Raw genomic sequence first — 15793 nt, 5'->3', positions numbered from 1 at the left:
ATATGTTGTGGTTTCGACAAAGTGTTAGCCCAAATTCAAATAATAAAGTTCAATTCTTATAATCAGGAGTCTTGCAGCAACGTGTTGAAAGAAAAATAGGCTTTTATTCTATCAGATACAATCCAATCACATAATGTCCACGTGATGTCCAACCCAACAATGCACTTTGATACATTCTTCTATATACGTTTACGATGACCTTCCCTCCTCCATCCTTTTGGGCACGGTCTCATCCCTTCCGGTGTGGTGCCCACATTTTCATACCCCACTGTAATTTAATTCTGGGCCACCAACGTTTCAGGAATATGATGAATATGATGGCTTCTTGATTGTGTCCCATTGGGCCCCACAAATATCCTCAATTGGCCCTGTTGACTGACTTTTGTAAACAATGCAGTAATATTCAAGAGTTCCTTCTGAAATAAAAAAATCCGGCCCGCCTCTATATATGTGTATATATATAACAAAAAGCTGTAGACTCATTTGTCATTTTGCTGAGCATCTGACATCAAGAATTCTTCAAGGTAATGCGAAACTAGATCAACATAATAGCTGTTCATAACTGCCTCACTGTATATTTATTTTAGAATGCATTTTGCACATTAACAATAAATGTGTTCTTTAAAAATCATGCACTGCTAAGACAGTTCCAATTAATTCCGAAGTAATGCATTTAATAGCCATTGATATGTATCATTAACTATTTTGTTGGTATTTTTGTGATATGACACTTTTAATAAGAGAGTTGGTGTAAATTATGTTATTTACAGATAAAGTCTGTTATATGAGCTGATTGAGACCATTGGGTAGTGAATACAGGTATGACTGTGAAATCTGATTATTTAAACCGGTGCAGCAAGGATTTTCACTGCATTATCTCTGAAGTGGAAATAAAATGTAATACATATATTCTGTCTGTAATTCATACATATATGTCTTCCCTTTAAGTATCTTTTATTCACTCACTATTTTATTCAGTGAAAACAGAGCATGAACAGCAGTATTAAAGAGCTATTTTAAGTGAGAGAAATACTCCATTAGTCACAATGAATATCTGCTCATTTTCCAATTTTCTCCTGTAGCCTGCAGGTGTACCTGCCATGGATTATAACAGCAGCAGTGAGGAGCTGGTTATGACTTCTCATGACCCCATGATTCTGAGGTTGAAGACAGCCTTAGTGCAGGTGCTTGTGTGGTTCTTCATCTATACTGACATCTTCATGCTCTCCACCTTTTTCTGTACGCAGGCTTTTCGTAGCGACACACGTTACATCCTGTTTGCTCACACTCTGTTAATGGACTCTACACTTCTGCTGCTCACAGAGCTGGTGGTTCTATTTAACTGCTTTTATATATTACTTCCTGTGGGCCACTGTATCGCGCTCTGTTTTCTTATGGGGTTCAGTGCGAAAAACACACCTTACACCATCACCGCTATGTGCCTGGAGCGATATGTGGCCATCTGCATGCCGCTTAGACATGCCAGCATTTCCACAACCGGCAGGGCCATAGCTGCCATCATTATCATCTGGGCATTCAGCTCTGTCAAGCTCATCGTAGATCTTGCCATTGTCATTGTCACAGCCCCACCAGGCTACTTTGCCACGCCCACCTCATGCGACTACCAGATCATACTGGTGACTGAGTGGCACCAACTCATGTATTTCATTTCTAAACAGATGGACTTCTGCATTATTCTGTTGATAATAGTGTTCTGCTACACCAAGATCATGCTGGCAGCTCAAGCTGCCTCCGGAGAAAATAAGCAGTCTGCATCAAAAGGGCGACACACACTCCTGCTCCATGCTGTACAGCTCTTTCTGTGCACGGCTGACTTGTGGTCCCCCTTTATATTGGATGTTGCTACAAAGCAAAGCAAACACTTGTACTTCCCAATTAGATTCTTCAATTTCATTTTTTTTACCATTTTCTCAAGGGCCCTGAGTCCACTTATCTATGGCCTCAGAGATAAAAGGTTTAATCTTGCCCTGAAATATTACATGAGCTGCAAGAGCAAGCCCCTCTCTAGAGAAATATAGCAGCTGAGGATGACTGTAAAGCGAAATACAGAGAAAAAATACTTTGTGTACTGTGTACATTTTTATCTTGACCCAAACTCAAAAAGATTTGATAAGCTTTCATAAGGTTTTTTTATAATTTATAAATTTAACTTCAACAAAAATTAGCCTGGATACTGTGCCCCCTAACATTTTAAAATTACAGTTCAGCAAATCTGTAACTTCTAACATCCATCTTTCAAGTAAAATAGAGCACCGTTTTCAATGTTTAGACAATGCAAGCTGCATGCTCGTGTCCCAAGCTTGATAACAAGTCATTTTAATGCCTTAAAATAAAAAATGTTTTTCAGAGAAAAAGTAATGAAATACACATTACTCAACATTTTTCTTTTCATTAAAACATATATCTTCGTCGTCATTCCAGGAATTGTAGCTTTCAATAATAAAGTTTAGCATGTACATTTTCTGCTTCCTCACCAGCAAGATATCACAAACCAGCACATTTGTCTCATGTCTCATGGCTAGGTGTACAGCATATTTGCATTCCAATAACAAATGGCTTTTAAAACAAGATGATCAATTGCAAATGAAGATGAAGAAATAGTGCCACCTGCTTCTAACAGCAAAGTAAAATATTTTCATGCTTATATCTCATTTTAACAAAAAACTGTAATACGTGAGAACTGGGTGTCTTAACATACTCATCTGAGGAGGTTGCCTGAATTTGAATATCTTGTCTATTTTTGTTTTGTGTGTACCCTTTTGTCCAATTAATTGATGAAATGATCACAACATTTAGTATTTTTTATAAATAACAAGTCATTTCAGTGCAATAATAGAGTGCACACAGGTATGTTGTGACCATTCAAGATTGCAATGATGTTACCATTTTGCCAGCATGTTTCCATTAATAAATATGATGCTAACATTGTTTCTGTTGTGCAAAATATGTCATTTATGGAGTAGTTTGGTTCAACCGATCTGTAGTGCAACTGAAAATATTGCATATTTTTGTTTTCTGCTTCTATTGGAGGTCTGAGCTCAAAAGCGATTTGTATATAGCAATTTAAGTATAGTTTTATGCTCTTATCACTGTTCCATCTAGTTTGACAGAACAGTGAAGCAAGAAACAGGTAATAGTGGAAAAAATCTGGAACAATTGTAAACACCTGGATATTATTGTTTGAAATCCACCCTCATTAACAAAAGTGATTACATGAATCAAACCTACAACGAATATGTACAAGCCCATACTTTGATTTAAACAGATAGAAATACTGTTGGGATTATGTCAGCAAGCCATAAAAGTTAAATTTGACATTGCCAAAAACAGGGAGCTCCGCAATGAAACTTGACCCAGTATAATGTACTGTTACACAACTTCTCAGAGAAACCTTAAACAGACAACAGCATAAGAACAAACATGACACTGTAATTAAGTACATTTCTCAGGAGTTGTCCGTTAATATTTTATGTCACTGTGTTTTCACTGCAGTGGGGGGTGTGGGGGGAAGGTTGGGGCTCTCTGGAGCTTTCTGCCAATAACTCCCTCCCAGCATGACACAAGCATGTGTTCAGTGGAAGTGTGCTACAGTATATGTTGTGGTTTCCAGAGTCGACAAAGTGTTAGCCCAAATTCAAATAATAAAGTCCAATTCTTATAATCAGGAGTCTTTAGGCTTTTATTCCATCAGATACAATCCAATCACAAAAGCTGTGATGTCCATGTGATGTCCAACCCAACAATGCACTTTGATACATTCTTCTATATATGTTTACGATGACCTTCACTCCTCCATCCTTCTGGGCACGGCCTCATCCCCTCCGGGTGTGCCACAGTTGTTTACTTGCTTCTAATTGGCCTTTGGTCACCACCCCGCTGTTGTGATTGATTTAACCACTCCCCCTAATACTTTGTTCTAAGGAAATATTGATGGGCACAGTGCTCTCAGTGAAGATATATATTTTTAAAAAATAGAATACAGTGAAAAAAAAAAAAATTCTGTGCTTTTGAATATTAAAATACAATACTCTGGACAAAGAAATACGTAGTCATATCAATGGTTATTACTGATATAGAGTACTGTGCAAAAGTTTTAGGCAGGTGTGAAAAAATGCTGTAAAGTAAGAATGCTTTCAAAAATAGAAATGTTAATCATTTCACATTTACATTTTAGTCATTTGGCACACGCTTTTAATCCAAAGCGACTTACAAGTGCATAGGTTCTACCATAAGTCAAAGCATCACATCCAGAACTAGCAAAATACACATGAAATGCTGTTCTAAACATAGTTGTCAAGGATAGGGATATCAGAAAGGAGGGGCAGGGGAAATCAGGAGGGAGGACTAAGGTAGAGTTTGAAAAGGTGGGTTTTGAGTCTGCGTCGAAATAGGGGGAGGGATTCTGCTGTTCTGACAGTGGTAGGCAAGTCATTCCACCACTGAGGAACCAGAACAGAAAACAGGCGTGAACGTGCAGCTCGACCGCCAGGTGCACCTAGAGAGGGAACCATAAGGCGACCAGAGCTGGCAGACCGGAGTGGTCTAGCTGGGGAGTAGGGAGTGATCAAGGATTGTATGTAAGGTGGGGCAGTCCCCTTAGCAGCCTGAAATGCCAACACTAGGGCCTTGAAACGGATGCGTGCGGCAATAGGAAGCCAGTGGAGGCCAATGAGAAGCAGGGTAAACATGAGCCGACCTGGGCTGACTGGTGATCAGGCGGGCTGCAGCATTCTAGACCAGCTGGAGGGGCTTGATGGTACACGCTGGAAGACCGGCTAGGAGGGAGTTGCAGTAATCCAGGCGGGAAATGACGAGCGCCTGGACTAGGAGCTGGGTGGCTTTCTCAGTCAGGAGATGACGGATATGGCGTATATTATACAGAAAGAACCTGCAGGTTCTGGCAGTGGAGGATACTTGTGGAGCCAGGGTGAGGCAGTCATCAAGAGTCACCCCAAGAGGAGGAAACTACAAAGTCCTCAACAGTCAATGAGAGGTCGATTGACGGAGAGGACTTAGCAGGGATGTAGAGAAGCTCGGTTTTGGCAAGGTTGAGCTTCAGGTGGTGCATCCACGCATAGATATCAGCCAAGCAGGCAGAGATCCGTGTGGTGACTTGGGTGTCAGGGGGGAAGGAAATAAAGAGTTGGGTGTCATCAGTGTAAGAATGATAAGAAAAGCCATGGGAAGAGATAACAGAACCAAGAGACATGGTGTATAGCGAGAAGAGGAGAGGCCCAAGAACTGAACCCTGCGGGACTCCAGTTCGTAGGGGGTGAGGGTCGGAGACTGAGCCCCTCCAAGTCACCTGGTAGGAGTGACCAAAGAGGTAGGAGGAAAACCAAGCGAGTGCAGACCCTGTGACACCCATCCCAGACAGCGATGAGAGCAGAATCTCATGGTTGACTGTATCGAAGGCGGCCGACAGGTCGAGGAAGATGAGGACAGAGGAGAGGGATTTGGCTTTAGCAGAGTGGAGTACCTCAGTGACCGCGAGCAGGGCGGTTTCAGTGGAGTGGCCACTCTTGAAGCCAGACTGGTTGGGGTCATGGAGATTGTTCTGGAGAAGATAAGTGGACAGTTGGGAGTTTTAGCGAGAAAGGGAAGAAGAGAGACAGGCCGGTAGTTGTTCAGGGCAGAGGGGTCAAGAGTAGGTTTTTTGAGCAGGGGAGTGACTCTGGCCCTCTTCAGTGAAGAGGGCATGGTGCCGGAAGAGAGGGAGGTGTTGATTAGAGAGGAGAGAAAAGGGAGAATGTCATCAGATATAGATTGTAGGAGGGGAGAGGGGATGGGGTCAAGAGGACAGGTGGTCGGGCGGTGGGATATAAGGAGTTTCAGTGTGTCGGGGTCAAGAGAGGGGAGAAAAGGAGGTTAGGGAGTTGGGGAGGGTAGGAGGGTCAGCAGGGGTGGAGGGTTGGGAGAAGGAATTGCGAATCGCATCGACCTTCTTTTCAAAGAAGGAGACAAAGTCATCAGGTGTGAGTGATGAGGGGGGTGGGGGGGGAGGGGGGGCCAGAAGAGAGGAGAAAGTTGAAAACAGTTTGCGGAGATTAGAGGCGGCCGCGTTAATTTTCGAGTGAAAGAAGGAAGATTTAGCTAGAGAGACATGGAAAGATGATAAGAGGGCACGGAAGGAAGCCATATCACTGGGGAGACAGGACCTTTTCCATTTTCTCTCCGCTGCCCGCAGTTCGGTTCAGACAGCTCGTAGAGCATCAGAAAGCCAAGGACTGGGGGGGGGAGGCCCGAGCTAGTTTGGTGGTCATGAGAGTTGTAGCCGCATCATCGGGAGACAGTTGAGAGAAAGACTCCGCGGATGGTAGAAAGGAGAGGATTATAGATGAGAGGATGGAGGAAGACAGGTGGCGTAGGTTCCGTCGACAGGTGACAGTGGATAGTGGGAGAGATGGATGGGTGTTAGAGGAGAGTGGAAGAGAGAAAGAGATGAAGGGGTGGTCAGATATATGGAGTGGCGTTACAGAGAGGTTGGTTGTTGTGCAGCTCCTTGTGAAGATGAGGTCAAGAAGGTTGCCTGCTTTGTGGGTGGGAGGGGAAAGAGTGAGGGTAAGGTCAAAAGAAGAGATGAGGGAGAGAAAGGTAGACTGGGTGGACTCTGAGTTGAGGTTGAAGTCCCCCAGGAGGATCAGGGGGGTGTCATTGACTGGTGAGGAGCTGAGGAGGATGTCCATCTCATCCAAGAAGTTCCCCAGAGGACCCGGGAGGCGATAAACAACAATAATAAACAGTTTGCACGGCAAAGTAACAGAAACCGCATGAAATTCAAAAGAGGAGAAGGAGAGGGATGAGGACACTAGATCTCCATGAGGATGAGATTATTCGTTTATTTATATCAATTAACAAAATGCAAAGTGAACAGAAGAAAAATCTGAATGAAATCAATATTTGGTGTGACCACACTGCCTTCAAACCAGCATCAATTTTTCAAGGTACACTTTCACAAAGTCAGGGATTTTGTAGGCATATAGTCAAGTGTGTGATTAACCAATTATGCCAAACAGGAGCTGATGATCATCAATTTAATATGTAGGTTGAAACACAATCATTACCTGAAACAGAAACAGCTGTGTAGGAGGGTTAAAACTGGGTGAGGAACAGCCAAACTCTGCTTCCAAGGTGAGGTTGCTGAAGACAGTTTAATGTCAGAAGTCATAGACCATGGCAAGACTGAACACAGCAACAAGACACAAGGTAGTTATATTGCATCAGGTCTCTCCCAGGCAGACATTTCAAGGCAGACAGGGCTTTCCAGATGTGCTGTTCCTGCTCTGTTGAAGAAGCACAAAGAAATGGGCAACGTTGAGGACCGTAGATGCAGCGGTCGACCAAGGAAACTTCGTGCAGCGGATGAAAGACACATCATGCTTACTTCCCTTCACAATCGGAAGATGTCCAGCAGTCCCATCAGCTCAGAATTGGCAAAGCAGTGGAACCCAGGTACACCCATCTACTGTGTGGAGAAGTCTGGTCAGAAGTGGTCTTCATGGAAGAATTGTGGCTAAAAAGCCGCAGCCAGTACCTGGTATTTTTATGGAATAATTATTTTAAATGGTTAAAGGAAATATATTTCGCTTGTGGTTTATTTTAAGAGGCTGGACCTCTGGTTTGCCTGAGTCACTCCACAGCCTTGAACCCACAAAAAGCTGCAATTCATTTTAATTGATGACTGAATGAAAATATAAAACTTTAAAGCAAACAAAAATCTATTACAGCATAAATGTTCATATGAACAGAGGATGATGTAATTTTGATAAATAAATAAAAAGAAGAATATCTCAGGGAAATAATTTATTCTAGATTTAGCTGTATCGTCATTGTTGCTCTGCATCAGGTCTCAATGTGGAAACAAGGCCAAGCAACACAACTATGCACGAAAACACAGGAACTGGGGTGCAGAAAAATGGCAGCAGGCTCTCTGGACTGATTAGTCAAAATTTGAAATATTTGGCTGTAGCAGAAGGCAGTTTGTTTGCCAAAGGGCTGGATGGCGGTACAAGAATGAGTGTCTGCATGCAACAGTGAAGCATGGTGGAGGTTCCTTGCAAGTTTGGGGCTGCATTTCTGCAAATGGAGTTGGGGATTTGGTCAGAATTGATGGTCTCCTCAATGCTGACAAGTACAGGTAGATATTATCCATCATGCAATACCATCAGGGAGCCATCTGATTGGCCCCAAATTTATTCTGCAGCAGGACAATGACCCCAAACATGCCAATGTCATTAAGAACTATCTTCAATGTAAAGAAGAACAAGGAGTCCTGGAAGTGATGTATGGCCCCCACAGAGCCCTGATCTCAACATGATCGAGTCTGTCTGGGAGTACATGGAGAGACAGAAGCATTTGAGGCTGCCTAAATCCACTGAACTGTGGCTAGTTCTCCAAGATTTTTGGAATGCCAAGTTCCTTCATGAACTGTGTGCAAGTATACCGAGAAGAATTGTTGCTGTTTTGAAGGCAAGGGGTGGTCACACCAAATATTGATTTGATTTAGATTTATTTTCTGTTCATTCACTTCTTCTATTCATGCATTTTGTTAATTGCTAAAAATAAACACTTAACATTTCTATTTTTGAAAGCATTCTTATTTTACAGCATTTACAGCATCACGCCTGCCTAAACCTTTTGCACAGTACTGTATGTCAATACATTTCATGAGTCTTGTTATGGATTAATACTGATACATAGGATAACTAGGGAGAATATTCTATATATAGTAATCTCCTCTGTTGTGTTTAATCATGTGGCGGTTTGCGTGTATGCTGCTTGGAATTGTTGCTTAAAGAGTTGGGCCACAAACAACCATGTGAAGGCCTACAATGTAATTCATTCTGAAAGAAATACTTGTCTGCTCTCCAATGCAATTTCAGAATGAAAACAAATACAAATGGGTGGTGCTCAGATAAAAAGAATGTATCAATAAATACAATATTAATACATTGTCTGATGGTTGATGTGAACATTAACTGAAGCTCCTGACCCGTATCTACATGACTGATGCATTGCACTGCTGCCACACACTGGCTGTTTAGATAATCGCATAACCGCATGAATAAGTAAGTGGAATAAAGTAAAAATGTTCCCAATGAAGTGCTCGGTGAGTGTACATCCATGTATTTAAACATCTGGTTGAAACTGTATATAATGACAAATTGATGTTGGACAGGAACATGATCCACCACCTATCCTACACATTCAATATTAATAGCGTAAACTACCTATTAAATCAGTTCACTAAAATTTGAGTGAAAGGCTAAAATTGTAGTTTCACCCATAGTCTCCAACCGTTAAAGCCTTGATACACTTTTGAGGGGTGTCTTCCCTAGGATAGGAAGTTCCACTGTGTCAAGGAAGTTATTAATAATGACATTAAATATACTGTTATAAACAACTGTAGCAGCAGTGGGAAGAAGAAGAAGAAAAATCAATGCAGAGGTATTACGTGGAGCAGTGGAATTTGAACCCAGATAATAATATTTCTTACAAATATTTTCACCACATCATGTTTTCCAAGTCACACACTTCCAATGTGGCGGTTGGAAATTAATGACTCAAAACTCATATGTGATATATTAAACATGCTATATTAGAATACTTTCTTTTTGAACTACAGGGCATACATTTCTCAAAAATCTTTAGTCCACATGAGAAAGCATTTGATTAAAAAAACAAACAAATATGAAATGGCACCTGGTGTGTATGGCCAAAATTGAACATCAACATCAACATGTTTGGCCGAAAAATTTCATGAATACAAGGAGAAGCACCTCATACCTACTGTAAAATATAGCTTCTTGGTTGAAATGCACCATCTTCATTCTGAAATCCTTGGACAACTGTTAAGAGGAACCCATGGTTGTTAACACCAGGCCAGAACAGCTACTGCAGTTGGATACTTTAGAAGGCATGGAGTTACTTCAGAATAAAAGGCCTGGAATTATATTCACCTGACTCATATAAGTTTTTGCACAGGGTCCTTTTCCTTTTTTATCATTTATAAACAGTAAAAAATGTAATTAAAAAGCAATTAGCAGAAATGTTTAACTGTACCTTTTAGAGTTCAGGATTGCTTTTGATCACATACCGATTCATTGTAACAGACATTTAAACCAGGGGTGTCCACATTTTCACACCCCACTGTCATTTAATTCTGGGCCACCAACATTTCAGGAATATGATGAATATGATGGCTTCTTGATTGTGTCCCATTGGGCCCCACAAATATCCTCAATTGGCCCTGTTGACTGACTTTTGTAAACAATGCAGCAATATTCAACAGGTCCTTCTGAAATAAAAAAATCTGGCCCGCCTCTATATATGTGTATATATATAACAAAAAGCTGTAGACTCATTTGTCATTTTGCTGAGCATCTGACATCAAGAATTCTTCAAGGTACTATGAAACTAGATCAACATAATAGCTGTTCATAACTGCCTAACTGTATATTTATTTTAGAATGCATTTTGCACATTAACAATAAATGTGCTCTTTAAAAATCATGCACTGCTAAGACAGTTCCAATTAATTTGGAAGTAATGCATTTAATAGCCATTGATATGTATCATTAACTATTTTGTTGGTATTTTTGTGATATGACACTTTTAATAAGAGAGTTGGTGTAAATTATGTTATTTACAGATAAAGTCTGTTATATGAGTTGATTGAGACCATTGGGTAGTGAATACAGGTATGACTGTCAAATCTGATTATTTAAACCGGTGCAGCAAGGATTTTCACTGCATTATCTCTGAAGTGGTAATAAAATGTAATACATATATTCTGTCTGTAATTCATACATACATGTCTTCCCTTTAAGTATCTTTTATTCACTCACTATTTTATTCAGTGAAAACAGAGCACGAACAGCAGTATTAAAGAGCTATTTTAAGTGTGAGAAATACTCCATTAGTCACAATGAATATCTGCATATTTTCCAATTTTCTCCTGTAGCCTGCAGGTGTACCTGCCATGGATTATAACAGCAGCAGTGAGGAGCTGGTTATGATTGAACGTGACGCCAAGAGTCTGAGGTTGAAGACAGCCATATTGCAGGTGTTTGTGTGGTTCTTCTTCTATACTGACATCTTCATGCTCTCTACCTTCTTCTGTAGGCAGGCTTTTCGCAGCGACACACGTTACATCCTGTTTGCTAACACCCTGTTGATTGACTCTATACTCCTGTTCCTCACAGGGCTGGTGATTCTATTTAACGTCTTTTATGTACTACTTCCTGTGGGCCACTGTATCGTGCTCTGTTTTCTTATGGGGTTCAGCATTAAAAACACACCCTACACCATCACCGCTATGTGCCTGGAGCGATATGTGGCCATCTGCATGCCGCTTAGACATGCCAGCATTTCCACAACCGGCAGGGCCATAGCTGCCATAATTATCATCTGGGCATTCAGCTCTGTCAAGGTCATCATAGATCTTGTAATTGTCAATGTAACGGCCCCACCAGGCTACTTTGCGATGCCCACCTCATGTGTCTACCAGATCATACTGGTGACTGAGTGGCACCAACTCATGCATTTCATTTCTATTCAGATGGAGTTCTGCATTATTGTGTTGATAATAGTGTTCTGCTACACCAAGCTCATGCTAGCAGCTCAAGCTGCCTCCGGAGAAAATAAACAGTCTGCATCAAAGGGACGACGCACACTCCTGCTCCATGCTGTACAACTCTTTCTGTGCACGGCTGACTTGTGGTGCCCCTTTATATTGGATGCTGCTACAAAGCAAAGCAAACACTTGTACTTACCAATTAGATACTTCAATTTCATTTTTTTTACCATTTTCTCAAGGGCCCTGAGTCCACTTATCTATGGCCTCAGAGATAAAAGGTTTAATCTTGCCCTGAAATATTACATGAGCTGCAAGAGCAAGCCCCTCTCTAGAGAAATATAGCAGCTGAGGATGACTGTAAAGCGAAAGACAGAGAAAAAATACTTTGTATACTCTGTACATTTTTATCTTGACCCAAACTCAAAAAGATTTGATAAGCTCTCATGAGGTTTTATTGAAGAGGTGAAATTAAGAAAAATGTGACCCTGAATTGGTGTGTGGTATAGCTTTTGTATATTCTACTTCCTATCATTTTATAATTTTTCAATTTAACTTAAACAAAAATTAGCCTGTATACTGTACTGTGCCCCCTAATATTTTAAAATTACAGTTCAGCAAATCTGTAACTTCTAACGTCCATCTTTCAAGTTAAAAAGAGCACCGTTTTCAATGTTTAGACAATGCAAGCTGCAAGCTCGTGTCCCAAGCTTGATATCTAGTCATGTTAATGCCTTAAAATAAAAAAAATGTTTTTCAGAGAAAGAGTAATGAAATACACATTACTCAACTTTTTTATTTTCATTAAAATATATATCATCGTAGTAATTTCAGGAATTGTAGCTTTCAATAATAAAATTTAGCATGTACATTTTCTGCTTCCTCACCAGCACGATATCACAAACCAGCATATTTGTCTCATGTCTCATGGCTAGGTGTACAGCATATTTGCATTCCAGTAACAAATGGCTTTTAAAACAAGATGATCAATTGCAAATGAAGATGAAGAAATAGTGCCACCTACTGATAACAGCAAAGTAAAATATTTTCAAGCTTATATCTCATTTTAACAAAAAACTGTAATACATGAGAGCTGGGTGTCTTAACATACTCATCTGAGGAGATTGCCTGGATTTGAATATCTTGTCTATTTTTGTTTTGTGTGTACCCTTTTGTCCAATTAATTGATGAAATGATCACAACATTTAGTTTTTTTTATAAATAACAAGTCATTTCAGTGCAATAATAAAGCGCACACAGGCATGTTGTGACCATACAAGATTGCAATGATGTTACCATTTTGCCAGCATGTTTCCATTAATAAATATGATGCTAACATTGTTTCTGTTGTGCAAAATATGTCATTTATGGAGTAGTTTGGTTCAACCGATCTGTAGTGCAACTGAAAATATTGCATATTTTTGTTTTCTGCTTCTATTGGAGGTCTGAGCTCAAAAGCGATTTGTATATAGCAATTTAAGTGTAGTTGTATGCCCTTATCACTGTTCCATCTAGTTTGACAGAACAGTGAAGCAAGAAACAGGTAATAGTGGAAAAAATCTGGAACAATAGTAAACACCTGGATATTATTGTTTGAAATCCACCCTCAGTAACAAAAGTGATTACATGAATCAAACCTACAAGGAATATGTACTAGCCCATACTTTGGATTTAAACAAATGGAGATACTGTTGGGATTATGTCAGCAAGCCATAAAAGTTAAATTTGACATTGCCAAAAACCCCTTTCTCCCTCCGCAATGAAACTTGACCCAGTATAATGTACTGTTACACAACTTCTCAGAGAAACCTTAAACAGACAACAGCATAGGAACAAACATGACGCTGCAATTAAGTACATTTTTCAGGAGTTGTCTGTTAATAGTTTATGTCACAGTGTTTTCACTGCAGTGGGGGGTGTGGGGGGAAGGTTGGGGCTCTGGAGCTTTCTGCCAATAACTCCCTCCCAGCATGGCACAAACATGTGTACAGTGGAAGTGTGCTACAGTATATGTTGTGGTTTCGACAAAGTGTTAGCCCAAATTCAAATAATAAAGTTCAATTCTTATAATCAGGAGTCTTGCAGCAACGTGTTGAAAGAAAAATAGGCTTTTATTCCATCAGATACAATCCAATCACATAATGTCCACGTGATGTCCAACCCAACAATGCACTTTGATACATTCTTCTATATACGTTTACGATGACCTTCCCTCCTCCATCCTTTTGGGCACGGTCTCATCCCTTCCGGTGTGGTGCCCACATTTTCATACCCCACTGTAATTTAATTCTGGGCCACCAACGTTTCAGGAATATGATGAATATGATGGCTTCTTGATTGTGTCCCATTGGGCCCCACAAATATCCTCAATTGGCCCTGTTGACTGACTTTTGTAAACAATGCAGTAATATTCAAGAGTTCCTTCTGAAATAAAAAAATCCGGCCCGCCTCTATATATGTGTATATATATAACAAAAAGCTGTAGACTCATTTGTCATTTTGCTGAGCATCTGACATCAAGAATTCTTCAAGGTAATGCGAAACTAGATCAACATAATAGCTGTTCATAACTGCCTCACTGTATCTTTATTTTACAATGCATTTTGCACATTAACAATAAATGTGTTCTTTAAAAATCATGCACTGCTAAGACAGTTCCAATTAATTCCGAAGTAATGCATTTAATAGCCATTGATATGTATCATTAACTAATAAAATGTAATACATATATTCTGTCTGTAATTCATACATACATGTCTTCCCTTTAAGTATCTTTTATTCACTCACTATTTTATTCAGTGAAAACAGAGCATGAACAGCAGTATTAAAGAGCTATTTTAAGTGAGAGAAATACTCCATTAGTCACAATGAATATCTGCTCATTTTCCAATTTTCTCCTGTAGCCTGCAGGTGTACCTGCCATGGATTATAACAGCAGCAGTGAGGAGCTGGTTATGACTGAACGTGACGCCAAGAGTCTGAGGTTGAAGACAGCCTTAGTGCAGGTGCTTGTGTGGTTCTTCATCTATACTGACATCTTCATGCTCTCCACCTTTTTCTGTACGCAGGCTTTTCGTAGCGACACACGTTACATCCTGTTTGCTCACACTCTGTTAATGGACTCTACACTTCTGCTGCTCACAGAGCTGGTGGTTCTATTTAACTGCTTTTATATATTACTTCCTGTGGGCCACTGTATCGCGCTCTGTTTTCTTATGGGGTTCAGTGCGAAAAACACACCTTACACCATCACCGCTATGTGCCTGGAGCGATATGTGGCCATCTGCATGCCGCTTAGACATGCCATCATTTCCACAACCGGCAGGGCCATAGCTGCCATCATTATCATCTGGGCATTCAGCTCTGTCAAGCTCATCGTAGATCTTGCCATTGTCATTGTCACAGCCCCACCAGGCTACTTTGCCACGCCCACCTCATGCGACTACCAGATCATACTGGTGACTGAGTGGCACCAACTCATGCATTTCATTTCTAAACAGATGGACTTCTGCATTATTCTGTTGATAATAGTGTTCTGCTACACCAAGATCATGCTGGCAGCTCAAGCTGCCTCCGGAGAAAATAAGCAGTCTGCATCAAAAGGGCGACACACACTCCTGCTCCATGCTGTACAGCTCTTTCTGTGCACGGCTGACTTGTGGTCCCCCTTTATATTGGATGTTGCTACAAAGCAAAGCAAACACTTGTACTTCCCAATTAGATTCTTCAATTTCATTTTTTTTACCATTTTCTCAAGGGCCCTGAGTCCACTTATCTATGGCCTCAGAGATAAAAAGTTTAATCTTGCCCTGAAATATTACATGAGCTGCAAGAGCAAGCCCCTCTCTAGAGAAATATAGCAGCTGAGGATGACTGTAAAGCGAAATACAGAGAAAAAATACTTTGTGTACTGTGTACATTTTTATCTTGACCCAAACTCAAAAAGATTTGATAAGCTTTCATAAGGTTTTTTTATAATTTATAAATTTAACTTCAACAAAAATTAGCCTGGATACTGTGCCCCCTAACATTTTAAAATTACAGTTCAGCAAATCTGTAACTTCTAACATCCATCTTTCAAGTAAAATAGAGCACCGTTTTCAATGTTTAGACAATGCAAGCTGCATGCTCGTGTCCCAAGCTTGATAACAAGTCATTTTAATGCCTTAAAATAAAAAATGTTTTTCAGAGAAAAAG

At 40.3% G+C, this 15793-nt stretch overlaps 3 protein-coding genes across 3 annotated transcripts; all 3 read left to right on the top strand.

Annotated features, from left to right (window-relative positions):
* Window positions 1-1100: 1100 nt before the first annotated feature.
* On the top strand, window positions 1101-2039 carry LOC133107321 (odorant receptor 131-2-like). The gene has a single exon (XM_061216311.1). The coding sequence runs from the start codon at window positions 1101-1103 to the stop codon at window positions 2037-2039; it is 939 nt and encodes a 312-aa protein (XP_061072295.1).
* Window positions 2040-11002: 8963 nt separating this feature from the next.
* LOC133107320 (odorant receptor 131-2-like) lies at window positions 11003-11941 on the top strand. Its single transcript, XM_061216310.1, has one exon. The coding sequence runs from the start codon at window positions 11003-11005 to the stop codon at window positions 11939-11941; it is 939 nt and encodes a 312-aa protein (XP_061072294.1).
* Window positions 11942-14517: 2576 nt separating this feature from the next.
* On the top strand, window positions 14518-15456 carry LOC133107319 (odorant receptor 131-2-like). Its single transcript, XM_061216309.1, has one exon. The coding sequence runs from the start codon at window positions 14518-14520 to the stop codon at window positions 15454-15456; it is 939 nt and encodes a 312-aa protein (XP_061072293.1).
* Window positions 15457-15793: the final 337 nt, after the last annotated feature.

Source organism: Conger conger, chromosome 13, assembly GCF_963514075.1.
Source record: "Conger conger chromosome 13, fConCon1.1, whole genome shotgun sequence".
Classification (NCBI taxonomy): domain Eukaryota; kingdom Metazoa; phylum Chordata; class Actinopteri; order Anguilliformes; family Congridae; genus Conger; species Conger conger.
The sequence above is the reverse complement of the archived record's forward strand: the minus strand, read 5'-3'. Positions and strand labels throughout refer to the sequence as shown.

Bases quoted from the DNA above. Each gene is read 5' to 3' on its own strand.
- LOC133107319 (XM_061216309.1), top strand. From the start codon at position 14,518: ATGGATTATAACAGCAGCAGTGAGGAGCTGGTTATGACTGAACGTGAC.
- LOC133107320 (XM_061216310.1), top strand. From the start codon at position 11,003: ATGGATTATAACAGCAGCAGTGAGGAGCTGGTTATGATTGAACGTGAC.
- LOC133107321 (XM_061216311.1), top strand. From the start codon at position 1,101: ATGGATTATAACAGCAGCAGTGAGGAGCTGGTTATGACTTCTCATGAC.